The sequence below is a fragment of the Hemitrygon akajei genome, unplaced genomic scaffold (genome assembly GCF_048418815.1).
Source record: "Hemitrygon akajei unplaced genomic scaffold, sHemAka1.3 Scf000034, whole genome shotgun sequence".
Lineage (NCBI taxonomy): Eukaryota > Metazoa > Chordata > Chondrichthyes > Myliobatiformes > Dasyatidae > Hemitrygon > Hemitrygon akajei.
This window is the reverse complement of record NW_027331920.1, coordinates 14,242,526-14,270,491: the sequence shown is the minus strand read 5'-3', so window position 1 is coordinate 14,270,491 and position 27,966 is coordinate 14,242,526. Positions and strand designations below refer to the sequence as shown.

Sequence of the window (27,966 nt, the reverse complement as noted above, 5' to 3'; positions counted from 1 at the left end):
TTTACTCAGAGAGTGGTAGCTGTGTGGAATGAGCTTCCAGTAGAAGTGGTAGAGGCAGGTTCGGTATTGTCATTTAAAGTAAAATTGGATAGTTACATGGACAGGAAAGGAATGGAGGGTTATGGGCTGAGTGCGGGTCAGTGGGACTAGGTGAGTGTAAGCGTCCGCATGGACTAGAAGGGCCGAGATGGCCTGTTTCCGTGCTGTAATTGTTATATGGTTAGACGGTTACACCTTACAATCCTATGTCATCTCTTTCCAATGATTTAATATTATTTTTATTCATAGAGCCACAACACCCTCTCTGCCCAGTAACCTATCATTCTGATACACTGTATATCCTTGGATGTTCAACTCCCAATGGCAGCCACCTTTTACCCAAGTTTCAGAGATTGTCCAATTTGCCAATCTGCAGCTGAATTTCAAGATCGTCCACTTTAATACTCATGCTCTGTACATTCAAATAACACTCTCAGCCCAGGATTTGTTGCTTTCTGTTTTAACTGCCCCACATCTCTGTTTCCCTGTTCCTCATGCCACTGGCTTTGATTAAGCCTCATCTCCTGACCATTCTTTCTACAATCTCTGTTGTACGCTATCTTCGATTTATTTCTGTTTCCCTTTTCCTCAGCCCCATCACTCCGATTCCCATCCCCACGCCAAGTCAGTTTAAACCCTCCCTAACAGCTCTATTAAATGTGCCGGCTAGGATATTGGACCCCTTCGGGTTCAGGTGTAACCCGTCCTCTTTGTACAGGTCGTACCTCCCCCAGAAGAGGCCCCAGTGATCCAGGAATCTGAAGCCCTGCCCCTTACACCAGTCTCTCAGCCACACATTAATACACCTGATCATGCTATTCTTGCTCTCGCTAGCACGTGGCACAGGCAGCAATCCCGAGGTTACTACCCTAGAGGTCCTGCCTTTCAGCTTCCTACCGAACTCCCTGAATTCTCTCCTCACGCCCTCCTCCCTTTGTCTACCTGTGTCATTTATACCAACGTGTACCGAGACTTCTGGCTGGTCACCCTCTCCCTTCAGAATACTCTGCACCCGATCTGAGAGATCCCGTACCCTGGCACCTGGGAGGCAACACACCACGCGTGTATCTCTATCAGGCTTGCAGAACCTCCTGTCCGTTCCCCTCACTATTGAATCCTATGAATACCGCATTCCTCATCTTCCTCTTTCCCTTCTGCACCACGGAACCAGGCTCAGTGCCAGAGACCCGATCGTCATGGTCGTCCTCTGTCAGGTCATCCCCCCTCATCCGCATCCAAAGCGAGGTAACGATTACTGAGGGAGATGGCCACTGGGGCACTCTCCACTCACTGGTCTATAATGTCTGGGTTCCCTCTACTCCATTCCCTTAACAAGGGGACAATGTCTTCCAATCCTCTGCTACATCTCCCTTCCTGAGTGGTAACACAAAGGTCATTGCCATAGGCTCAGCAATCTCCTACCTCGCTTCCCACAGTAGCCCGGGGTATATCTCTGGCTGAGTTGCTCCAGCTTGAGTTGATCTGGGTAAAATTGTGATGCCAGAGCTCACATTGACAGGAGATCTTACAGAAACATGTAAAATTATGAAAGGGGTAGATAAGCCAGAGGCAGGGAAGTTGCTTCCACTGGTAGGTGAGGCTATTACAAGAGGACATTGCCTCAAGATTGGGGGATGTGGGATGGAGATGAGGAGGAATTGTTTTTCCCAGAGAGTGGTGAGTCTGTGGATTTCTCTGCCTAATGAAGCAGTGGAGGCGACCTCAGTAAATGTATTTGAGACAACGTTTTATAGATTTTTGCATCGTAGGGGAATTAAGGGTTATGGCGAAACGGCAGGTAGATGGAGATGAGTCCATGGCCAGATCTGCCATGATCTAATTAAATGTCGGAGCAGGCCGGACCGGCTGTGTTTTCACCACAGACTAAAATCCCACCTGAAATATTCTCCTTCACCCATTGATGTATTTTGCATTGTTGTTGATCCTAGGAGATAAAGATGTACATCATTCCAGTTGGAATTGTATCTGTGTCTGAAGGGAAGTTTTCTATTGTAACTCAGTGTTATCCACAGGAACCGGGGTGCTGAGAACACACCAGCATTTGTTCACTGGAGATCAGTTCTTCAACTGCCTCGATTGTACAAGGGATTCAAACGTCTGACTGTCTGAAATGCCAGAGAATTGATCGCAGTGAGATATCATTCTCCTTCTCTCAGTGTGGGAAGGGATTCACTCACAGCCTACCCACAGACTGGCCAGTGAGTTCACCGTGGGGAGAGGCCAATCATCTGCTCTGTGTGAGGGAGGGGAACTACTCAGTCATCCAGTCTGAAGATACATCAGCAAGTTCACACCATAGTGAGATGCTCCACCTGTTCTGACTGCGGGAAGCAATTCATTCTGTCATCGATGCTGAAGATATATCCAAAAATTCACCAGTGAGGAGACATTTCTCAGACTGTGGGAAGGCACTGACACAATCAACCACACTACAGAGACACCAGCAAGTTCACACGGTGCCATGGCTGTTCCCCACCTCTGAATGGCGAAACAGATTCATTTAGTCATCTCAACTGAACGAACGTCACCAGTTCACACTGAGAAGATGCCGTTCACCTGCTCAGACTGTGGGAAGGAGTTCACTTCGTCATCTCAACTGAAGGTACACGGGCGAGTTCACACTGGGGAGAGGCCGTTCACCTGCTCAGACTGTGGGAAGCGATTCACTCGGTCATCTCACCTACTGAGACACCAGCTGGTTCACACTGGGGAGAAACCATTCATCTGCGCAGAATGTGGGAAGGCATTCACTCGGTCATCTCAACTACAGGAACATCAGCAAACTCACACTGGGGAGAAACCGTTCATCTGCTCAGAATGTGGGAAGGGATTCACTCGGTCATCGGACCTGAAGGTACATCAGCGAGTTCACACTGGGGTGAGTCCGTTCACCTGCTCTGAATGTGGGAAAGGATTCACGCACTCATCCAAACTACAGAGACACTTGCTGGTTCACACTGGAGAGAGGCCATTCACCTGCACTGAATGTGGGAAGGGATTCACTCAGTCATCCAAACTACAGACACACTGGCTGGTTCACACCGGGGAGAAACCGTTTGCCTGCTCCGTATGTGAGAAAGGATTCACACGTTCATCTCAACTGAAGGAACATCAGCGAATTCACACTGGGGAGAAACCATTCACTTGCTCAGACTGTGGGAAGGAGTTCGCTCGTGCAGCTCAGCTGAGCGTACATCAACGATTTCACACTGGGGAGAAACCGTTCAGCTGCTCTGAATGTGGGAAGAGATTCACTCTGTCATCTGACATGAAAATACATCAGCGAGTTCACACTGGGGAGAGGCCGTTCACCTGCTCAGACTGTGGGAAGGAGTTTGCTGGGTCATCGGACTTGAAAATACATCTGCAAGTTCACATTGGGGAGAAACCATTCATTTGCTCAGACTGTGGGAAAAGATTCACTCTGTCATTTCGTCTACTGAGGCACCAGTTAGTTCACACTGGGGAGAAACCGTTCACCTGCTCAGACTGTGGAAAGGTGTTCGCTCGATCATCTGGCTTGAAAGTGCATCAGCGAGTTCACACTGGGGAGAGGCCGTTCACCTGCTCAGACTGTGGGAAGGAGTTTGCTGGGTCATCGGACTTGAAAATACATCTGCAAGTTCACATTGGGGAGAGGCCGTTCACCTGCTCTGTGTGTGGGAAGGGATTCACTCACTCATCCACCCTACAGAGACACCAGCTGGTTCACACTGGGGAGAGGCCGTTCACCTGCTCTGAATGTGGGAAGGGATTCACTCAGTCATCCAACCTTTTGTCACACCAGCGAATCCACACTGGGGAGAGGCCGTTCACCTGCTCAGATTGTGGGAAGGCATTTGCTCACTCATCCACCCTTTTGACACATCAGCGAATCCACACTGGGGAGAGGCCATTCACCTGCCCTGAATGTGGGAAGGGATTCACTCGGTCATCCAAGCTGCAGAGACACCAGTTAGTTCATACCGAGGAGAAACCATTCACTTTCTCAGATTGTGGGAAGGGATTCACTTGGTCATCTGACTTGAAGCTGCATCAGCGAGTTCACACTGGGGACAGACCGTCAGACCATAAGATATAAGACCAGAATGAGGCTGTTTACCCCATCGAGTCTGTTCTGTCATTTTATCGTGGCTGATCCAAATTCCCTCTCTGCTCCAATCACCTGTCTTGTCCCCGTATCCCTTCATGCCCGGATCAATCAAGATTCTATCCACCTCTGCCCTAAATGTACATAAAGAATTGGCCTCCACAGCTGCCTGTGGCACGGAATTCCGCAGATTCACCACTCTCTGTCTGTTCTCTGTCATCTCCGTTCTGAAAGGACACCCCTCTATTCTGATGCTCTGTTCCCTGGTCGTAGACTCTTCCACCACAGGAAGCATCCTTTCCACATCCACTCTATCAAGCCCTTCCACAGTTTGATAAGTTTCAATGAGATCAGCTCTAATCCCTCTGCTGATACAGGCTCAGGCCCATTAAACACTCCTCATATGACAATCCATTCAATCCTGGAATCTGTTTTTGTGAACATACTTTGAACCTTCTCCAGCTTCAGCACATCCTTTCTAAGATAAGCGGCCCAAACCTGTATTCCAAGTGAGGCCTCACCAGTGATTACCAACTTCCCAAATTACATCCTTGCTTATATATTGTAGATCTCTGGAAATGAATGCTAACGTTGCATTTGCCTTCCAGACCACAGACTCATTAGCTGTTAGGGAATCCTGAACATGGACTCCCCGTGTCCCTTTGCACCTCAGTTGTTTGGTATTTTCTGCCCAATTCGAAGAAGTTAACACTTTCATTTCTTCTACCAAAATGCATGAACATACACTTCCCAGCACTGTATTCCATCTGCTGTTTTTTTCCCATTCTCTAAATCTATCTCAGTCCTTCTGTACCCTCTCTACCAAAAACTACCTGCCCCTCCTCATGTCTTCATATCGTCTGCAAACCTTGTAACAAAGCCAGCAATTCCGTCTTCCAAACTATTGGAATATAACACAAATCACCAGTCCGAACACAGAGCCCTGAGGAACGCCACTAGTAACTGGCAGCCAACCAGAGATGGCTCCCTTTATCCCCAGTCTTTGCCTCCTACCATTCAGCTTGTCATGGTCCGGTCTGTGACGTCTGCGTTCCAGTTCACGGTCCGGTCCGTGGACTCTGGACTCCGGGTCTTCTGGCTGTCCATTGTTTCATTTGGGCTTAATCACAGGCACCTGATTCTCAAATTGGGGCTGGAATATAAGTGGCCCTGGGTTCAAGTGTGGTTGCTGGTTCATCTTGTCAGTATCCTGTTCTCTCCTCTGTGGGGTTCGTCTTGACAGTATGCTCTCCTTGCCTCCGTTGGGTAAGACAGGCCTGAGGCTGGACTGTTCCCTTCCCTTCCCCTTCTATCAGCAACCCACGCCTGAAGCCTTGCCTGCAACCTCACCTGCGTCCTCCCCTGTTATCACTGTCAAGTTTAACCGCTGGAGTGAGACTGGAGCCTTGCCCCACCAACAGAAGAAACTATCTATCTAGGAGCTTGGAACTGTCTCCGTGTTTAGTGTCCGTGTATGAGTCCCGGCCGTACGTCCTGTCCCCAAGGAGGGGTCCTGACTCTATGTAAAGCCCCGGCCCTACGTCCTGTCCCCAAGGAGGGGTCCTGACTCTATGTAAAGCCCCGGCCCTACGTCCTGTCCCCAAGGAGGGGTCCTGGCTCTATGTAAAGCCCCAACCCTACATCCTATCTCCAAGGAGGGGTCCTGACTCTATGTAAAGCCCCGGCCCTACGTCCTGTCTCCAAGGAGGGGTCCTGGCTCTGTGTTCTGTGTTCCCATGCTCGAGTCCAAGGCTCAGTAGGAAGACTGTTTGCCGCTACTCGAGTGGACTGTCATTGTTTGTTGCTCCGTGTCCAAGTCCAGTCCAAGTCTCAGGCTTCGAGTCAAGTCCAGTCCAGGTCAAAGTCTCCGAGGAGGTTTCCAGTCCATGTTCAAGGCTCCAAGGAGGGTCCCAGTCCTGTTACCTTGCCACGTCCAGTCCTCGTCTGGATCCGGAGTCCGAGCCCGAGTCAAGACCCAGGTTCCAGGTCCCCGTCCAGTCTCTGGCTCGGAATCCTTGTCCAGGTTCCTAGTTCCCAGTTCTTAGTTCCTCATCTAGGTCTCACCTTCCTACTCTAGTCCTAGCCCATGCCCTGTCACCTAGTCTTGTCCAGGGCCTGTGTCATGTCCAGTGTCGTTTCTTCCCCACTTCTTTCCTGATACACCTAGTCCTCTCCCTAGTACTTCAGTGTCTGTGTCTTGCATTTGGGTCCATTCCCAACGCCCACCTTATGGCACAGCCACTGTTTAATCCATGCTAGAGTCTCCACTGTAATACCGTGGGTTTATTCAGCAGCCTAGTGTGTTGCACCTTGTCAAAGGCCTTCTGAAAACCCAAGTATACAACATCTATTTCTTCATTCGGGTTGCTTTTCCAGCAGGAGTTTCACTTGAGGAAACAAATTCTCCTTTGTCGATCCTGCTTGTTGCTTCTTCCAAGAATGCCAACAGATTTGTCAGGCAAGATTTCCCCTTGAGGAAACTTTGCTGACGTTAGAGAAATAGAAGGCTCGAAGACAAATAGAGGGCTATGGGTAACCCTAGGTCATTTCTGAGGTAAGGGCAATTCGGCACAGCCTGTATTGTGCTGTAGGTTTTCTATGTTTCTATGGCATATGGTCTTCAGTCGAAGATTAAAGGCAGAGCCTTGCAGCAGTTTTTTTCCGTTGGACCTTTGAGCAGCGGCCAGTCAGCATTTGGGTTTGCTCAGCAAGAACTGAAAGTTGGGCAGGAGCGAGTGGAGCGGTCAGTGTCAGAGTGAATGGAGTCCGAGTGGAGATTCTGAGGCTTTAGCTGTCAGTGATGGGAGCCTTCAGTCAGAGAAGGTATAATTAAGCTGAAGGTAGAGATTTTTTGCCCCCTTCTTTTCAGTTGCTCAGTGAGAACAGTAGAGATTACAGACGGGGTAGTGGAAAGCTTCTCTTGTGGGATGTGGGAAACCAGGGACACCTCCAGTGTCCCTGATCACTACACCTTCGAGAAGTGGATCCGGCTGCAGCTTCTAACAACCTGCATTAAGAGGCTGGAACTGGATGAACACCCGATCATTCTGGAGGCTTCAGGGGTGATAGATGGGATGTTTAGAGAGGTGGTTACACCCAAAGTGCAGGACACAGGAAACTGGGTGACAGCCAGGGAAAGGAAAGGGGTGAAACAGCCATACAGAGTACCCCTGTGGTCATCCCCTCAACAACTGGGGTATCGTTCTGGATACTGTTGCGGGGTGTGGGGGTGATCCAGCCAGGGAAAGGAAAGGGGTGAAACAGCCATACAGAGTACCCCTGTGGTCATCCCCTCAACAACTGGGGTATCGTTCTGGATACTGTTGCGGGGTGTGGGGGTGATCCAGCCAGGGAAAGGAAAGGGGTGAAACAGCCATACAGAGTACCCCTGTGGTCATCCCCTCAACAACTGGGGTATCGTTCTGGATACTGTTGCGGGGTGTGGGGGTGATCCAGCCAGGGAAAGTCACAGCCACTGGGTCTCTGTCTCTGTGACTCAGAAGGGAAGAGGGGAGAAGAGTCGAGCTGTGTGATAGGTGATGCATCCATTAAGGAAACGGACTGGATTCTGTGGGGGAGAACGAGATTTCAGGATGGTCCTGTGTGCCGTGGGTCCGGGACATCTCTGGTCGAGTGTTCAGCATTCTTAAGGAAAGGGAATAGTGAACGTCGTGGTCCACGTGGGTACCAATGATATGGACAGGTGGAGTATTGAGGTTCAGCAAAAGGGGTTCAGGGAGTGTGGTGCTAAGTTCAAGGGTTGTAATCTTGGGATTGCCACTTTGCCACGTGCCAGAAACAGGAAGGCTCAGGAATCGGTGCAGGAGGGAAGGTATAAGATTTTCAGATTATTTGAGCCAGCGAGGATTGCGGTGTTGCGTTGGGGGAGAGGGTGGCATCGTTGATGGAGGGTGGAGCAGGCAGGTCTCTCTCTCACACAAACATATGCAGTGTGGGTATGGAGCGTAAGGAAGAGCGGGTTGAGTGGGAGAAGAGTGAGAAGGGGAATGAGGAGGATGAGGTTAGGGCCCCTTCTCAAAGACCCAGACTCACCCACCCCTCCTCCTCTGGAATTGGTCCCATTCCCTACCCCAGGCTGGGGGTGAGCATTGAGTTGCCTTGTCAACCAGAAAATGAATGGTTCAACAACATCTGGTTAACACACTTTGATAATAGATTTACGTTGAACTTGATTATTGAAATGTATTGTTTGTAAAACATGAACTGATGAGAAATGGTCTCAGTGAAGGTCCGAGAGTGGAAAATGAATCGGTGTTCAGCCCCACTGCTCCGTGCCGGACAAGAACCCCTATCGGAGTCTGTCCCATCTGTCTGTGCTTGAGATATCTCCCTCTAATGTTTCCTCTTTCTGTACCTGTCCCAGTGTCTTTTATTTCCCTTTCTCCTGTCTTCTCCCCATAACCTTTGATATCCTTAATAATCAAGCACTGATTAACTTATGTTTTAAATAAAACCTGTGAAGAGCAAACCAAGCTGAAATGGGGTCGAGAGTTGACCCCCCTGTGAACTATGCTGCTAATGAGAGAGAGAGAGAGCGAAAAGAGGGGGGGGGGGGGTGGAGGAGCCCGGCACAGATGAGAGGCAGAGAGACATGATTTAATATTATGGCTCCTTGGCTGATTGTTTACCTTTGCTCCAAGGACACTTTTGCCTGCTTGTAAGATTCTTGCACAGTCAGCAAGGCGGAGCCGGTTTGATGGACAGCCGGTGTCCAGCAAGTGATGATAAAAAGCAGCTCTGCTGAGACACAGGCAGACACACCACGGGACACTGAAAGAGCGTTGTGCACCCATGTGAAGGTGGGGGTTTGGAGGATCGATCAGGGGCTCACAGTGTGTGAAAGGTGCGACCGGTGGGGGCTTGTTTGTGTGTCCACCCTTGCCTGGGTGACAGGCCCACCACTGAAGAACGGTCGTACATGGTCATAGTCGATGAGCACAACAGGACAGGAAGCCAACGGACAGTTCGATGGTAACCTCTCTCTCTCTCTCTCTTTCCCTCCCTCCCTCTCTCTCTCCCTCCCCCCCTCTCTCTCTCTCTCTCTCCCTCCCTCCCTCTCTCTCTCCCTCCCTCTCTCTCTCTCTCCCTCCCTCCACCTAAACTGAACTCTTCACCATCGTAAGACTATCCATTTACCCCTAGACTTTGAAAGAGCTTGGTTTTGATTCCTATTTCCACACTTCTGTACTGTACATATCATTGCTAACCTGTTTCACATATTTGCATTTTTATAGGACTGTATTGCTTAGTTTACTAATAAACACTATTAGCTACAGTAATACCAGACTCCAAAGTGTGTTTCATTTCTGCTGGTTCGGTAACCCGGTCACGGGTTACGTGACAAACCGATGACTTGGCCTCCGAGCCGGCCATGACAATGAATTTCACAGGATCACTACCTGCAAATCATTGTGGGCAGGTGTTTTCAGGGAAATGCACGGCAGAAATGTCGCAAATGTTCAGGGAACACTGGCATGGCGTTCTGCACAGGTATGTTCCATTGAGGCAAGGAGCACACGGTGGGGTAGATGAACCATAGTGTACAAAGGATGTAGAAAATCTAGTTGAGAAGAACAGAAAAGCTTATGAAAGCTCCAATAAACTGAGTACAGATGGATTTCTAGAGAATTACAAGGTTACCTGGAAGGAGTGTAAGTGTGAATTAGGAGAGCCAGAAGGGGCCATGAGAAGCCCTTGATGAGCAGGATTGAGGAAAACACCAAGGCATTCTCCAAGTATGTGAAGAGCAAGAGGATGAGCAATGTGATCGTAGGACCAAGAGAGTGCGATACCTGAGTTAGATCAGGTAGCGTTGGTACTTAATGAATAGTTTGCTTCAGTATTCACCAGGGAAGGGGACCTTCACAATTGTGGGGATGACTTACAGCGGATTGAAATGCTTGAGCATATAGACATTAAGAAGGAGGACGTGCTGGAGCACTGGAAAGATATTAAATTAGACCAGTCACTGGGGCCAGGTGAGATCTACCCCAGGCTACTGTGGGAAGAGAGGGAGAAAACTGCAGAGCCTCTGGCGATGATCTTTGCATTATCAACCAGGACGGGAGAAGTACCAGAGGACTGCAAGTTAGCAAATTCTGTCTTCAAATTTGACCAACCAAATATTAATGGTGACTCTCTTGGCAGTGTCGAGGATCTGTGTCCAATAGGAGCTCAAAGCTGCTCCGCAGGTTGACCGTGTTGTTAGAAAGGCGTATAGTGTGTTGGACTTCATCAACTGTGGGATTGAATTCAGGAGCCATGAGGCAATGTTACAGGTATATAAAACCTTAGTTCCACACCACTTGGAGCACTCTGTTCATTTCTGGTCGCCTCACTACAGGAAGGATGTGGATACTATAGAGAGAGTGCAGAGCAGCGTTACAAAGATCTTGCCTGCATTGGAGAGCATGTCTTGTGAGAATAGATTGAGTGAACTTGGCCTTTCCTTCTTGGAGTGACGGAGGACGAGAGGTGACCTGACAGAGGTGTATAAAAGTATGAGGGGTTTGATAGTGTGGATAGCCAGAGGCTTTTTCCCAGTGTTGAAATGGCTAACACGAGGGGGCATCGTTTTAAGGTGCTTGGAAATAGGTACAAGGGGAGATGTCAGAGGTACGTTTTACACACAGAAGGGAGCATGGGACGCATTTCCAGTGAAGGTGGTAGAGGCGGATACAACAGGGTCTGTTAAGAGACTCTTATATAGGTACCGTACACGGAGCTTAAAAATAGAGGGCTGTACGGCAGGGAAATTCTGAATTAGGATCCATGGTCGACACAACATTGTGGGCAGAAGCGCCTGTAATGTGCTGTGGATTACTATGTTCTATGGTCACTCTCCGCTGCTATCAGATTTTTCTTCTCCAGCACCTTCACCTTTCCCACCCGCCTGGCTTCAACTATCACATTCTAGCTAATCCCTTTCCCCTCTGATTATACTGCACACCTTTTGATTCTTGCATTTCCCCCGTCCTTCTCAGTGCTGAAGAAGGGACTCGTCCCGAACCGCCGGCAGTTTATTCTTTTGCACAGATGCTGCCTGAGCTGCTGAGTTCCTTCAGCGTTTTGAGTGAGTGGCTTTGGATTTCCAACATTCACAGACTCTCCCGTGTTCGCTCCGGGATTCGCCGTGACCAGGAGATCACATAGGCAAGCGTAAGGGTCGAAACCTTCCCAAAAATCACGCCTGCGCTCGGTAAACGAAAGGCTGATTGACCTGGCAGCATGTCGGAGCGGCGCTACGGGCGGAGATTTCCCGCGACTGAGGGACAATTACTGTGAGATGCCGACACACCATGGATCCGCATCCCGGGACAGTCCGGGTCCTTTCCCTCTCTCTCGGCCCCACGATCCGGATGAATGAATTCACTTTATTTCTGACATCCTTCTCATACATGAGGAGTAAAATTCTTTTTGTTAAAGTAATAATAATAAATGAAATAAAAATAATAGTAATGAATAAATAAACCAATTACACTATGCTTATATTGAATAGATTTTAAAAACGTGCAAAAACAGAAATACATTATATTAAAGAAGTGAGGTAGTGTCCAAGGGTACAATGTCCATTCAGGAATCGGATGGCAGAGGGGAAGAAGCTGTTCCTGAATCGCCTAGTGTGTGCCTTCAGGCTCCTTTTCCTCCTCCCTGATAGTAACAGTAAGAAAAGGATATGCCCTGGGTGCTGGATGTACCCAGAAGAAGCCAGAATAAAAAATGGGGAGGGGAAAGAGGCTAGCTGGAAGGTGGCAGGTGGGTGGGAAAGGTCAAGGGTTGGAGAAGAAATAATCTGGTCGGTGAGGAGAGTGCACCAGAGGGGAGAGAGAAGGAGGAGGGGACCAGATGGATGTAATAGGCAGGTGAGAAGTAAGAGTGTGGAATAGAGGAAGTCGGGGGTGGGGGTGGGTTTGGTCTATCAGAAGGCGAGATCAATATTCACGCATCAGGTTGGAGTACTCAGACCGAATATAAGATGTTGCACCTCCACCCTGATGGGGGATTTCATCCCGGCACAAGAGGAGGCCATCGATCGACATGTCAGAACAGGGATGGGAATCAGTATTGAAATGTTTGGCACTGGGAGGTTCTGCTTGGGACGGATGGTGTGAAGCTGCTCCACGAATTGTTCTCCTAATTGATGAGCTGATGCTCAGGAGGGAGGAACAACACCTTATATTCCTGGTTCCCTCCAACCTGATGAGCTGAACCATAGTGCACCAGTCTTGTCTGTTTGAATCCAGAGCCCCAAGGGAAGCTGTCTCTCCATCTGAATGATGGTCTTTTTGACCTCCTAAAGACCTGTTTTTGAGTAACAGTAATGTTCCGCTGCTCTCCTGTGCCCACTTCCCTAGCTGGTCTCCACCCCACTGTAACCTCAGACAACCCTCACTTCTCCCACACACCAGTTCTGGTGCCATCCACTATCTCACTAATTGTTCGATCTGCATTCCCCTCCAAGTCATTCACACATGTGACCAGCACCAGTTCACTGCAAGGTGACAGAAAGAAGTGAGAGTAGAGCTCAGCTCAAACAAAGAAGACAAGCGAAACAAAGAGCAGGAGAGTAGTGGTGGAGGGGAACTCGTTAGGTCTGGTGTCCAGAAGGAAACGGAGAGCTCTGTGACTTTCCTGGTGGGAGGGGGAGGTGTACATGAACGGGGTATCTACAGTGACAGTAAGATGATCGTGGCCAAGGAACTTGAAATCGTCCAAAAAATTTCTCCTGTGTTGCTTGGATTTCCAGCATCTGCAGATTTTCGCCTGTTTGTGACCGATCTACATTGGGCCTCACTGACGTAGCGGAGGCTGAACCAGCAGCATCAGGTAGAGTAGATCAACCTGACAGACTCACAGGTGAAGTGTTGCCTCACCTGGAAGGACGAATGGAGCTGAGAGGGAAAGAAAATGGGAGCGTGTAGAACTTCCCTCGCTTGCAAGGATATGTTCCAGGAGGGAGAATAGTGGGAAGAGACGAATGGAATCCTCGTGGAAAGCAGAAAGTGGAGGGGGAAAGTAAAGATGAGAAGGTAGGAAGAGGTTTAGTGAAGATCACCATGCAAATCGGTAGGTTTATTTAAAAAAAATCAGCCAGTGTGAATGTGTTTAGTGAGCCCTGCCACCTGCCACAGTCGGTGTCTTTCTCGGGTCAGCTGTCACATGAATGCGCCGGGGTGGATGGCGGAGGGTTTTACAGGGATGGCGAGTGGCGTAGGGGTGAGGCGGGTTTACAGAATGGTGATGGGTGTAGGGTCAGAAGGGTTTTCACAGGGGGTGTTAACAGAAACGGGGAGTGGTGTAGGGGTTGGAAGGGTTTTCACAGGAGGTGTTAACAGAAATGGGGAGTGGTGTAGGGGCTGGAAGGGTTTTCACAGGGGGTGCTAACAGAAATGAGGAGTGGTGTAGGGGTTGGAAGGGTTTTACAGATGGCGAGGGGTGTATGAATGCTTCTCCACCACTGTGGAAATGGGGAGTGGTGTAGGGGTTGGAAGGGTTTTCACAGGGGGTGTTAACAGAAATGGGGAGTGGTGTAGGGGTTGGAAGGGTTTTCACAGGGGGTGTTAACAGAAATGGGGAATGGTGTAGGGGTTCGAAGGGTTTTCACAGGGGGTGTTATCAGAAATGGGGAGTGGTGTAGGGGTTGGAAGGGTTTTCACAGGAGGTGTTAACAGAAATGGGGAGTGGTGTAGGGGTTCGAAGGGTTTTCACAGGGGGTATTAACAGAAATGGGGAGTGGTGTAGGGGCTCGAAGGGTTTTCACAGGGGGTTTTAACAGAAATCGGGAGTGGTGTCGGGGTTGGAAGGGTTTTCACAGAGGGTGTTAACAGAAATGGGGAGTGTTGTAGGGGTTGGAAGGGCTTTCACAGAGGATGTTAACAGAAATGGGGAGTGGTGTAGGGGTTGGAAGGGTTTTCACAGGAGGTGTTAACAGAAATGGGGAGTGGTGTAGGGGTTGGAAGGGTTTTCACAGGGGGTGATAACAGAAATGAGGAGTGGTGTAGGAGTTGGAAGGGTTTTCACAGGGGGTGTTAACAGAAATGAGGAGTGGTGTAGGGGTTCGAAGGGTTTTCACAGGGGGTGTTAACAGAAATGGGGAGTGGTGTAGGGGTTGGAAGGGTTTTCACAGGGGGTGTTAACAGAAATGGGGAGTGGTGTAGGGTTTAGAAGGGTTTTCACAGGGGGTGTTAACAGAAATGGGGAGTGGTGTAGGGGTTGGAAGGGTTTTCACTGGGGGTGTTAACAGAAATGGGGAGTGGTGTAGGAGTTGCAAGGGTTTTCACAGGGGGTGTTAACAGAAATGGGGAGTGGTGTAGGGGTTGGAAGGGTTTTCACAGGGGGCCAGGGGTGTAGGAACGCTTCTCCACCACTGTGGAAATGTACTTCACATGTCGCACCAAAATGGCCTTTAACCAGCTGTAACCTGTGTTGTGTCAGAGAGCTTTGCGAATAATGTTCGTGCAACATGGTACCTAAGCACTTGAGTGCAGACCCGCAGCTGTGATTCAGCAGACAACGGAGTGCACCCTGTCCGTGAACATGTGTCCATCGGAGTGACCGCACTGTCTGTGTTTCGTTTTCGGACAAAGCTATTACCAGCTCTTGTGCATTGCTCATCGTCCCTTCTGCAAGTAAATAAAAAAGCACTTATGATCGATCCACTCTGAGTTAATTGTTGTTGGTTTGGAAGACGTAGTGAAAATCTGCTTAACACCATCTCCTACCTGGACACTCACTCTTACCTGCACCCGCAGCTTCCTCTGCATCGCTTCGCCATCTCACCACTACACCGCTCGTCGTAGGAACTGAAATACTCATTCCGTACATTGAGTCTTCTCTACCACTCGAATTTCCCTCTAAACTCCAGACTGCTGCTTTCTCCACGTCAGCTTCGACACTGTTATTAATCAACAACCCACCATGTACTACTCAAAGCCCGTTACGCCGCTGGTGTTCAGGGCAGCAACGAAGAGGTTCACCGGGATGTTGTCTGAGCTACTGTGTAAGGAGAGTTCGGACAAACTTGGGCTGTTTCCCCTGGAGTGGAGGAGGATCAGTGTGACCGGAAAGAGATTGATCAGATTACAAGAGGGATAGAGAGAGTAGACAGATGCCATTTTTAACCTTCTGCGTCACAATGTCTAATTGCAGACAGCATGCATTTGGAGAGATGAGGGAGCTGTGGAATTCATTGCCACGGACGGCTCAGAGGCCAAGTCATCGGGTTTATTTAAAACAGAGGCTGATCAGTGCTTGATCAGTAAAGGTGTCAAAGGTCATGGGGAGAAGGCAGGGAACGGGGTTGAGAAGGAAGATAAAAGACACTGGGACAGGGACAGAAGGAGGAAACATTAGAGGGAGATGTGTCAAGCTCAGACAGATGGGACAGACTCCGATAGGGGTTCTTGTCCAGCACGGAGCAGTGGGGCTGATCACCGGTTCATTTTGCACTCTCGGGCCTTCACTGAGACCATTTCTCATCAGTACACGTTTCACAAACAGTACATTTCAATGTTCAAGTTCAAAGTAAATTTATTATCAAAGTGTGTTAACCAGATGTTAACGAACAATCCTTTTCTTGTTGGCAAGGCAACTTAACGCTGACCCCCAGCCTGGGGGAGGGAATGGGACCAATTCCAGAGGAGGAGGGTTGGGTGAGTCTCAGACTTTGTGAAAGAGTCTTAACTCCATCCTCTTCATTCCGCTTTTCCCTTCTCACTCCCCTCCCTCCCACTCCACTGGTGTGTGTGTGTGTGTGTGTGTGTGTGTGTGTGTGTGTGTGTGTGTGTGTGTGTGTGTGTGTGTGTGTGTGTGTGTGTGTGTGTGTGTGTGTGTGACAGAGAGAGAGAGAGAGACCTGTGTGCCCAGTCACACTGCATCAACGATGTGCTCTCCCCACCAACACACTCACACTCCTCTGTACACAGCAATCCTCACCAGCTCGAATGATCCAAAAATCTTATACCCTCCCTCCTGCACCAACTCTTTAGCCACGTGTTAAACTGTATAATCTTCTGATTCCTGCCACATCACACAGATGGCAGTCCTGAGATCACACGACTGGAGGAGCTGCCCTTTAAATTAGCACCTCACTCCCTGAACTCCCTTTACAGAACCTCGTTACTCTACCAGCCCATATCATTGTTACTCACATGGACCACGACCTTCACTGTCCACCCTCCTGAGGAATGCTGAACACTCGACCGGAGATTACCCAGATGCTAGCATGCAGGAGGGAACACATCATCCTGGAATTTCATTCTCACCTACAGAACATCCTGTCAGTTCCCTGAGCTAATAAACCACGTATCATCACAGCTCACCTCTTCTCCACCCTTCCCTTCTCAGTCTCAGAGCCAGACTAAGTGCCAGGGACCCTGTTGCTGTGACTTTCCTTTGCCAGGTCAACCCACCATCCCCGACTGTACCTGAAGCGATACCTGTGTTGTTCAGAGGGATGGACACAGGGGTAAACTGCACTCGGTGTTTCCCCCTTCCCCTTCCTCACTGTCACCCAGTTCCCTGTGCCGTGCTCCTTGGTTGCAACTAGCTCTCTATATGTCCTACCTATCACCTTCAGCCTCCCGAATGATCTGGAGTTCATCCAGTTCCAGCTCCAACTCCGTAATGTGGATTGTTCGGAGCTGAAGCTGGATGCCCTTCTCACAGGTGTAGTTATCAGGGACACAGGAGGGTCCCCTGCCTTCCCACATCCCGCAAAGCAGCTTTCCACTATCCTGCCTGGCATCTCCACTGTTCCAACTGAGAAAATGTAAAGAAGCGGCAAAAAAAAATTCTACCTCCATCATGATTTTGCCTTCTCTGACTGACTGCTCTCCCCACTGAAACATCAAAGAATTAAAGCCTCAAAGTCTCCGCTCCAACTCTGTCCACTCCAACAACGACTGCTCCACTTGCTCCTGCTAATGATGGTTTCCTTGATAATCCATCCTGACTGTGGAGTGGCCACTGCTGAAAGCTCAAAAATAACCTGCCCTGAACCACTGCCTTTAATACTCCATTGGTGAACCTGAGTGAATTACGTCCTCTCAAGCTTCTGATCTCTCTGATTCACAATGGGTCAAAACTTGATATGGCGACACAAGGATGAATTACTGATTGAAACCCATCCCTTTATTCAATGACCCCCAGTAAAGAACTTTATAAAAAGAAGGTTGAACTTCAAATGGAGCACAGTTTGTTATTATCCTCCTCGATTGAAAATCAGTTAATTAAATTCAGAACCCAGTTTTAAGCACTTATTGGCTAATCAATTGAAAACTGCTTTGGTTAAACGACAAATCATTAAGATTCGTAAACGAGATGGCACTTTGATGATTGATCATAAAGAGATAAATAAAGCCTTTCAAGATTTTTATAACTCTTTATATCAATCAGAATTTGTTGAGGATTCTTCTATAATGGATGAATTTTTAAGAAAATTGAATATCCCAAAATTAACAGCAGAAGATTGTGTATTTCTAGTCTCACCTATTACGGAAACCAAAATAAAAGAGGTTATTTTTCAATGAATTTGGCTAAAGCCCCTGGTCTGGACAGTTATACTGCTGAATGTTTTTAACTCCTTTTCTTCAATAGTCACTCCTTGGCTTTGTAAAATATTTAAAGATGCGTTAATTGTAGGTAAAGAACCACAATCTTTTTATGATGCCACCATTTCTCCAACTCTTAAAAAAAATAAAGACCCCAGTGAATGTGCATCCTATCAGCCAATATCCTTGCTGAATACGGATTCTAAGTGGTACGAGTCCCCGGGCAGGGTCTGGAAAGCGGAACCCACTCCCTGTCCCTGTCCGAGATGTTCCATATATACCCTGAGGAGTGGCACAAGTCCCCCGGCAGGGTCTGGAAAGGGGAACACTCTCCCTGTCCCTGCCTGAGAGGTTCCAGATATAACCCTGAGGAGTGGCACAAATCCCCGGGCAGGGTCTGGAAAGGTGAACCCACTCCCTGTCCCTGCCAGAGAGGTTCCATATATAACCCTGAGGAGTGCAAGCAAGTCCTCAGTCAGGGTCTGGAAAGGGGAACCCACTCCCTGTCCCTGTCCGAGAGGTTCCATATATAACCCTGAGGAGTGGCACAAGTCCCCGGGCAGGGTCTGGAAAGGTGAACCCACTCCCTGTCCCTGTCAGAGAGGTTCCATATATAACCCTGAGGAGTGCAGGCAAGTCCTCAGTCAGGGTCTGGAAAGGGGAACCCACTTTTTCAATGAATTCAGGTAAAGCCCCTGGTCCGGATGGTTATACTACTGAATGTTTAAAATCCTTTTCTACTATACTCGCTCCTTGGCATTGTAAAATTTTTAAAGATGTGTTAACTGTAGGGAAATAACCACAATCTTTTTATGATGCCTCCATTTCTCCAATTCTTAAAAAAGATAAAGACCCCACTGAATGTGCATCCTATCGGCCAATATCCTTGCTGAATACGGATTCTAAGATTTTTACCAAACTTTTGGCCACTATATTAGAAAATATATTACCTCAAATTATCTCTGAGTATTAGACTGGATTTATTAAAAACCGTTATTCATTTTTAACATTAGAAAATTAATTAATATAATTTACACTTCTTCATCTAAAATACCAGAAAAAGCGTTCGATAGAGTTGAAAGGCCATATTTATTTAATACATTGCAGAATTTTAATTTTAGCTTGAAATTTATATCATGGATTAATTAATATATTATAAACCTTTGGCTTCGGTTCTTACAAATAATCAAAGATCTCCTTTTTTTCCGTTGTCCAGTGGTACGAGGCAAGGCTGCCCTTTATGTACTCTATTATGTGACATTGCTTTGGAACCTTTAGCCGTTGCCATTCGTGAATCATCTAATATTTTATGGTATTACCCGTGGGTAAGGGACTTATAAGTTATCATTATATGCTGATGATTTGTTACTATACATATCTGACCCTGAGAGATCTATTCCTGCTATTTTATCCTTGCTTGCTCAGTTTAGTACCTTTTCCAGCTACAAACTGAATTTTAATAAGAATGAATTATATCCATTAAATATGCAAGTTTCAATTTATAAACGCTTACCATTTAAAGTTGTCACAGATCATTTTACTTATTTGGGTATTAAAATTACCAAGAAACATAAGGGTTTATTTAAAGTTAATTTTTTGCCTTTAATTGAACAAATCAAGCAACTTGTTACCAGGTGGTCCCCATTATCTTTGTCATTGGTTGGTCGAATTAATACTATCAATTTTTTATATTTATTCCAAACATTACCAATTTTTATTACTAAATCTTTTTTTGATATTATTGACTCCAAAATATCCTCGTATGTGTGGCAGAGTAAAAATCCTACATTAAGTAAAAAATATTTACAGAAGCCTAAGAAGGAAGGTGGTTTTGCTTTGCCAAACCTGAGATTTTACTATTGGGCAGTTATTATTCAATATTTAATATTTTGGACACAAGAACTGGTCATAGTACCTTGCCCACAATGGGTAAATTTCAAGTGTAAATCTGTACAAGACTTCTCATTGTTTTCTATTTTAGGATCTTCGCTTCCTTTTGCTTTATCTGAACCGAATAAACAAATAACTAATCCTATAGTTAAACATACATTAAGAATATGGTTTCAATTTTGTAAATTCTTTGGCTTGAATAATCAAGCCCTATTATATCTAACTTCTTTTTGCAGCCCTCTTTTATGGACCAAGCCTTTGTGTTATGGAAAACAAAAGGTATAACATGTTTTCGTGATTTATTTTTAGATAACAGTTTTATGTCCTTTGAACAGCTATCCAACCTAAAACTCATTTTTTTAGATACTTGCAAGTTAGAAATTTCTTGAATGTTAGTATTTTCTGAAATTATGTCCAATGGACATTACAGAAAAAGTTCTAGCTCTGAATCCTTGCCATAAGGGTTGAATAGCCATCATTTATCATATGATCATGAAAATACAGCCAGGAGTATCAGAAATCATTAAGAAGGAATGGGAAAAAGAACTTCACTGTCTTATACCCACAGAGCAGTGGGAGAAAATTTTACAATTAGTCAATTCTTCTTCTATTTGTGCTAAACATGCCTAATACAATTTAAGGTTGTTCATAGGGCTCACATGTCCAAGGATAAACTCGCTCGATTTTATTCTTATGTTAATCCAACCTGTGACAGATGTCATTCTGAAGTCGCTTCATTGACCCACATGTTCTGGTCTTGCCCCTGTTAGCAAAATTATTGGAAATATATTTTTGGTATTATTTCAACTGTTCTGAATATCAAATTGCAACCGCATCCTATTACTGCAATTTTCGGTTTACCAATGGTGGATAATAGTCGTTTATCCCCCCCCCCACCCCCCAGCCCGGTGGATAATTGCATTTGTTACATTAATGGCTAGAAGATCTATCCTATTGAATTGGAAAGAAATTAATCTTCCAACTATATTTCAGTGGTTTTCTCAAACTATTTCTTGTTTGAGTTTAGAAAAAATTAGAAGTGTTGTCTTTGACCCTTCAGTTAAATATGAAGAAACTTGGAGACCATTTATTCAACATTTTCATATGAGCTAAACTGACTTTTCCTAAACCTTACTTTTATTATCCTTAATTATTTGGGTGGAGGTGCGGAGTTATTGACGCTACTGTGTATAATTGATATAATGCAATGGCCCATGTCGGTTAGGATTTTTTGCATTTTTCTGAGGGGGAGGGTTTCTTATTTTCATTTTTTGTAACCACTATGTGTTTTGGGAGATTATGATCATCTATTTGTATTTCTACCTTAACCTATTAATTATGTACTCTCACGCTCTTTGTATTCATGTTTCATTTATGTTTGTTTAAAATCAATAAAAATATTTAAAAATAAAGGACTATTCTGAGGAAAGGGTGGAATAGGCGCAACGGGCCGAGTGGCCACGCCTGCTCATGTTTCTTATTTTCTAAAGCACGAGTTTACCTTTGCGCCTTGTTCTCCCTTGGATTTCAGTCTTTCGGATTGCACAGGGGAGCGGTGAGAGCTCCGGAGATCCATCGGCAGCCGCTGCGGGGCAGCTCCCGTCTCCCAGCAGGAAGGGACGGGTCTGGGAGACAACAGGCCCCGATCCTCGGCGGGGAAAGGCCGGGCGCCCTCCGTGTAACTGAAAATATGACGGAATTTACGCCGGTCTCCTCAGCTCTGCCTTCGAAAGGATTCAAGACCCACCGGTGGTGCAGCCGAAACCCGAGGCGCAGCTCCCGGTCTCCGGTCTCACTCGGTCCCGGTTCCAAACTCTGGCCCGGCCGGGCGCTCAGCTTCCTGCCCACTGACACCCTCAGCCAATGGGAGCATCATTCTTCCAGCGGTGATCGCTGATTGGCTGTGCGTGTGTTCGAGGACTGGCTGCTGCTGGGAGCTGGAGATGTCAGTCACAGTTTGTTCTCAGAATTAAAGGAAAATCCCCGAAACTCAAATTTCAAAATAAATTTTATTATCAGAGTACAGATAAGTCACCACATACATCCCCGAGAAGCATTTTCCTGCGGACATACTTAGAAAAAATATAGAATAGTAACCATAACAGAAGCAGGCAGTGAAAGATCATCCAGAGTGCTGAAGGTAACAAACTGTGCAAATGCAAATATGGAGAAACAGGATAAATAACAAGAGCATGAAATAACCGCAGCGGCTGCTGATGGATCTCCGGAGCTCTCACCGCTCCCCTGTGCAATCCGACAGGCTGAAGGCCAAGGGAGAACAACGCGCAAAGTTAAACTCGTGATTTAGAAAATAAGAAACAGGAGCAGGCGTGGCCATTCGGCCCATTGCGCTATTCTTCCCCTCACTCAGAACATGACTGATCTTTGACCCCAGCGCCACTTTCTTGAAACGTTCCCAACATCGCCGAGGCCCTAAATTTGACTTTTTTTAAATTTAGAAAACTTGTGAAGAAAACTCCAAATATTCACCGCACTGTGTTGGGGAAATTTCTCCTCATCTCAGTCCTGCTGAGGTGAGCTCGGATTTTGAGTCTGTGATCCCTGGTTCCACTGCCCAGCCAGGAGAAACATCATTCCTGCCCCTACCCTGTAAATACCCTGTGAGACTGTGTCTGTCTCAGTCAGGAAGCTTCTCCATGTGAATCTTGTGTTAACGAAATTGGTGACAGTTCTTTCAGACCAGCAGCTTTGACCACAAGAACACCAGACAGTGGTCAGCACGGAATGTCCTGCAGTTACTGCAGGAGAAGGACTGGATGGACACAGTGGAGTGGTTCCCTGAGCAGACAGCCCAGACCATCTGGCAGAATGCCTCATCACCAGATCTCACCGACAGGCAGTAAGACCTCGTCTGTCTGGCAGCGAGAGGGCCCCTCCCAGTCTGATCCTTGCTGCATGCCCGGAGATCACTCCCACAGCACGCTGCCCCGGGATTACTGCAGTGGAGACGAGACGGTCCCTCCCAGTCTGATCCTCGCTGCATGCCCGGAGATCACTCCCACAGCGCGCTGCCCCGAGATTACTGCAGTGGAGACGAGAGGGCCCCTCCCAGTCTGATCCTTGCTGCATGCCCAGAGATCACTCCCACAGCGCGCTGTCCCGAGATTACTGCAGTGGAGACGAGAGGGCCCCTCCCAGTCTGATCCTTGCTGCATGCCCGGAGATCACTCCCACAGCGCGCTGCCTCGAGATTACTGCAGTGGAGACGAGAGGGCCCCTCCCAGTCTGATCCTTGCTGCATGCCCAGAGATCACTCCCACAGCGCGCTGCCCCGAGAATACTGCAGTGGAGACGAGACGGTCCCTCCCAGTCCGATCCTTGCTGCATGCCCGGAGATCACTCCCACAGCGCGCTGCCCCGAGATTACTGCAGTGGAGACGAGAGGGCCCCTCCCAGTCTGATCCTTGCTGCATGCCCGGAGATCACTCTCACAGCGCACTGCCCCGAGATTACTGCAGTGGAGACGAGAGGGCCCCTCCCAGTCTGATCCTTGCTGCATGCCCGGAGATCACTCTCACAGCGCACTGCCCCGAGATTACTGCAGTGGAGACGAGAGGGCCCCTCCCAGTCTGATCCTTGCTGCATGCCCGGAGATCACTCCCACAGCGCGCTGCACCGATTTTACTGCAGTGGAGACGAGAGGGCCCCTCCCAGTCTGATCCTTGCTGCATGCCCGGAGATCACTCCCACAGCGCGCTGCCCCGAGATTACTGCAGTGGAGACGAGAGGGGCCCTCCCAGTCTGATCCTTGCTGCATGCCCGGAGATCACTCCCACAGCGCGCTGTCCCGAGATTACTGCAGTGGAGACAAGACGGTCCCTCCCAGTCTGATCCGTGCTGCATGCCCGGAGATCAGTCCAACAGCGCGCTGCCCCGAGATTACTGCAGTGGAGACGAGACGGTCACTCGCCTCTTTGCGGACTGTGGGCTGGTGAAGATCTGTGGAGAAAGATGCAAGGGCCTGTGCCACAGCAGCTGCATGACAGAAGGCTCACTGATCCTCGGGCTGCTCCCAGGACGCGCAGGAAAACGGACAGCGAGTGCTGCTGGAAGATAATCAACTCGGGGAAAGACGCTCAAAACTTGTTGGCCTGCCATCACATCTGATGTCCGGAGAGCAGCGATTCCCAACCTGGGGTCCACGGTTACTGGTATTGGTCTTTGGCATTAAAAAAAAGGTTGGGAACCGCTGTGATGCACCATCAATAACTGTCGGAGACGTGAGTCAAGGTAGGCTGTTATTGGCTGGAAGAAAGCACCGTCAGCAGCAAGCGACCACCATACAACATCCTGGAGACTGAGGGAGGAGCAGTGCCTCCAATCGCCTTTATATAGGGGTCTGTGCGAGGAGCCACGTTCTGTGGGAGGAGCCACAGGACTGTCAGCTGGGGGGGCGTGCAGTTCACCACACCCTGTCGTACAGGAATGCTGCCGACTGACACATTCCAGACTACAGGGACACCATTGGAACTATCGGGTCCCTCTACTACTCGACTGGGAGAGGCCGGGTTGGCTGAGGAAGCCTCTCAATTATTGTTCAGCACCCCAGGGGGCACATGAGCGACAACAGACAACAGAATACCCCATAGACAACGAATGTAAATTCATTGGGAAAAGGTATTGGAAAGTTCTAAATATTTTATACAAAGCTTATTTTGATGCAAAAAAAAGTATCAACATCTGATCCGTGTCCAGAATGAAGGAGACCAGGCCTTCTATTGGAGACGGGACGGACATGGGTCAAGTCACGAAGTTTTTCTCACGAAGGGCTGTTGAAATCAGGACATCACCGAAACAAATAACATTTTCCACCCTGTGACGTAGAATGTCCAGTCCTGTTATTTTTCCTGCAGCCACAGGTCGGTCATCACCACTGCGTCTCTCTCCTCACAGCACAATATTCTCTCCGCATACCCAGTGTAATGGCATGTTTTCACTGTTTACTTATCCACCGTTTTACACTCCACTCTGACTCTCTTAGACCTGCAGAAAGATTAAAAAAAAACGAGCTGCGGGAGGAACTCAGCGGGTCGGGCAGCATCTGTGGAGGGAAATGGACAAGCGACATTTCGGGCTGAGACAGTTCAGATGAAGGATCTCAACCCGGAAAGTCGATTGTACATTCCTCTCCATAGATTCTGCCTGACCCGCTCAGTTCCTCCAGCATCATGTTTCTCATTCGAGATTCCAGCATCCGCAGTCTCTTGTGCCTCTCTGGTCAGAATTTGCCCCTTTCAGCCCTGCCTTAGACAGTAGACTGAACCAGGCTCTCCTCTCTGGCTTCACTTCTGTTCTGCTTCTTCTTTAGCCCATCACGCCTAATGGGGCACAGGCCGCCAGCAGCAGCTCGCCAGAGTCCCCAGTCCAGGCCGTGGATGATCACACGACTTCAATCGTCTTACAGGGGAAGATCCTTCCGATCGCAGCGATGGGGCCTTTGGACATTCAGCTAACGTTTTTTGTCGCTCTAGGTGTTTACGAGATGGGGTTGCTGGGCAAATGGCCGACTCACCTACGCTCGTAGCCGGGCTTAGACAGTCCATTGGGCGTTTTCTTATCTTTTCCCTGTTTAATTTGTTTTTGATCCCACACTAACATGGAAATAGCCAGAATTTCCACTGAACATGTCCAGCAGCAGAATGTTCATTCCCCGAGTCTGCAGCGCGCGTAGTGGACAATCGCGGTACTGCAGAGGATCAGCAGCTCCCCGAAAGTGAAAGCATTCTGAATCAGGAAGTGCTGGGAGTTAACATGGCTTCGAAAGGACCGACCGATAGTTGGACCGAGGAAGTAATTTGTCCCATCTGCCTGGATTTCTTCACAGATCCGGTGTCACTGGAGTGTGGACACAACTTCTGTCGCTCTTGTATCACACGGTGTTGGGAAAGGGAGGAGAGAAACTCCTGCCCGGAATGTAGAGCTGTGTTTGCTGACCGCGCCCTCAGGGTGAATCGGGTCTTAGCAAATCTGGCTGAAAAAGCTCGAAATCTAAACCTGAATCCGAAAGGGAACGAAAGTAAACGTCACTGCGAGGAACATGAGGAAGAACTGAAGCTGTTTTGTGAAACGGACAAGACACTGATCTGTATGATCTGTGCAGTGGCGGAGGAACACAGAGAGCACCGCTTCAAGCCGATTAAAGAGGCTGTTAAAATCTACATGGTAAAAACTAAATGTTAATTTAATACTTAACACATTTCCTTTCTCCTACATACCATCCCACTAGCCTCCATAACAAACATATCATTCTCTGCAACTTCCGCCATCTTCAACGGGATTCTAGCATCTCCCCGTCCCACAGCCCACCTCCGCACCCAGCGACTCTCCGCTCTCTATTCGGTTCGCGCTCTACGTACTGTATCGCCCTGATTCACTCGCTCCTCCCCACTGATCTCCCTCCTGGCACTGACACCTGCAAGCGGGACAAGTGCTACACCTGACTCCTAACCTCCTCCCTCGTCACAATTCAGGGCCGCAAACAGCCCAGTTCCTCCTGTTTCTTCCATGGTTGATTGTCCTCTCGTATTAGATTCCTTCTTCTCCAGCCCTTTACCTTTTCCACCTGTCCCCTCTCAGATCCTCACTTCATCACCGTGCCCCACGTTCCCCCTCACGTTGTCTCACACGTCACCTGTCAGCTGGTTCTCATCCCCAACCGTTTTATTCTGGCTTCTGTCCCATTCCTTCCCAGTCCTAATGAAGGGTCTCATCCCGGAACACCGACTGTTTATTTCCCCTGAATAGATGCTGCCTGACTCACTGAGTTCCTCCAGCATTTTGTGCGATAATCGGGTTTGATCCCCTGTTTCTTTTGATGCATCTTTGTTTCTATTTCCTTCACTCACTGACTTCCAGGATCAGCTAAAATCTTCCTTAGACTCGCTCACAAAAAAGAAATCAGACTTCCAGGAAAAGGAGCAGCAACAGAAAGAGAAGATTTCCGGAGTTCTGGTGAGGCTTCCTGAGCGGAATTTCTGATATTACTGTCGGGTTTTACTCCATTTAATGCAGAATAGCAGAGTATCGCAGCTCCAGTGACCTGGGTTCGATCCTGACCTCTGCTGCTGTCTGTGTGGAGTTTGCATGCTCTCCCTGTGACCACAGAGAGATTCCGACACAGCTCAAGGACATGCCGGATGAATGGCTAATTACCATTAACCCTGTAAAGGTGGGGAGGGAGTGTGTGAATCAGATGGGAGTTTATGGGTCAATAAGTGAGAATAGGTTTCAGGAAAACGTGAGTGAATGGTGTTGACGGGAATGCTCTCAGAAGTAGCATGGACTCTAATAGACCGAACTTAACGACAAAAAGAAACAGAATACAGCAATGCAGTATGTTAATCTTCATCTTTCATTCGACAGGAACAGTCACACAGCCTTCAGTCCCACGTCACATCCCAGTTTGCTGAACTGCGTCAGATTATCACTGAGAAAGAGCAGAGCTTACTCAGGGATCTCAGGGAAGAAGAGAAGAGGATTCTCAACCCAATGGAGCAAAATCTTCGGGAGAGTCAAGAGAATATAAGGTTTATTCAGGAGGAAATCTCAAAGTTAAAGGAGCAGATGGATCAAAAAGACAGTGTGATATTTCTCAAGGTGAGGGATTATATTTCAATTTGTTCCTGTCAAAGGGCACTAAATGAACAGTGGTATATTTTAACTAAACACTGCACCGAGGCGAATTCTAACAAATCAATTGCCGCTGCTGGCAACCTCACACAAGTTGTTATACCTGCATGACGCACCCTCCAATCACTCCAATAATGGTATTTCAAAATGTCCAAGATACGCTTTCAGTCCTTCATTAGCAAAATACAATCTTGAAGCGATGAAACTTCAGGATAATTCATTGGAAAGTAAGCTGCCACACAGCGGTCAAGAACAGAATGACATCCGCCCGTCCCCAGCTCAAAACTGCCCAGAACAAAGTACAGATACGTAACTTTTTCCCTTCGCTTTTACCACGTCCCCACTCACGTGACGAGTTACCATAATAAACACATAACACAGAATACAATGCAAACAGAAAACAGATGCGTTGCTCCTACACACAGCATTTACAAATGGCAGTAAACTGTTTCTCACCAGACAATTGACACAACTATTCAGGGTTGCTGTTGGCCCATAACAATGAGATTATTAAGGGATTGGACACGCTGGAGGCAGGAAGCATGTTCCCGCTGATGGGTGAGTCCAGAACTTGAGGCGGCAGTTTAAGAATAAGGTGTAGGCCATTTAAAACAGTGATGCAGAAAAACTTTTTCACCCAGAGAGTGGTGGATACGTGGAATGCTCTGCCCCAGAAGGCAGTGGAGGCCAAGTCTCTGGATGCTT

General features: G+C 47.9%; 1 protein-coding gene across 1 annotated transcript in view; it reads left to right on the top strand.

Moving 5' to 3' along the window:
* Nucleotides 1–2,075: 2,075 nt before the first annotated feature.
* Nucleotides 2,076–27,966, top strand: part of LOC140720008 (uncharacterized) — a 305,271-nt gene continuing 279,380 nt past the window's right edge. Inside the window, 1 exon segment of the mRNA XM_073034912.1 lies at nt 2,076–3,895. Coding sequence (XP_072891013.1) covers nt 2,543–3,895 — 1,353 coding nt within the window. The 5' untranslated portion in view covers nt 2,076–2,542.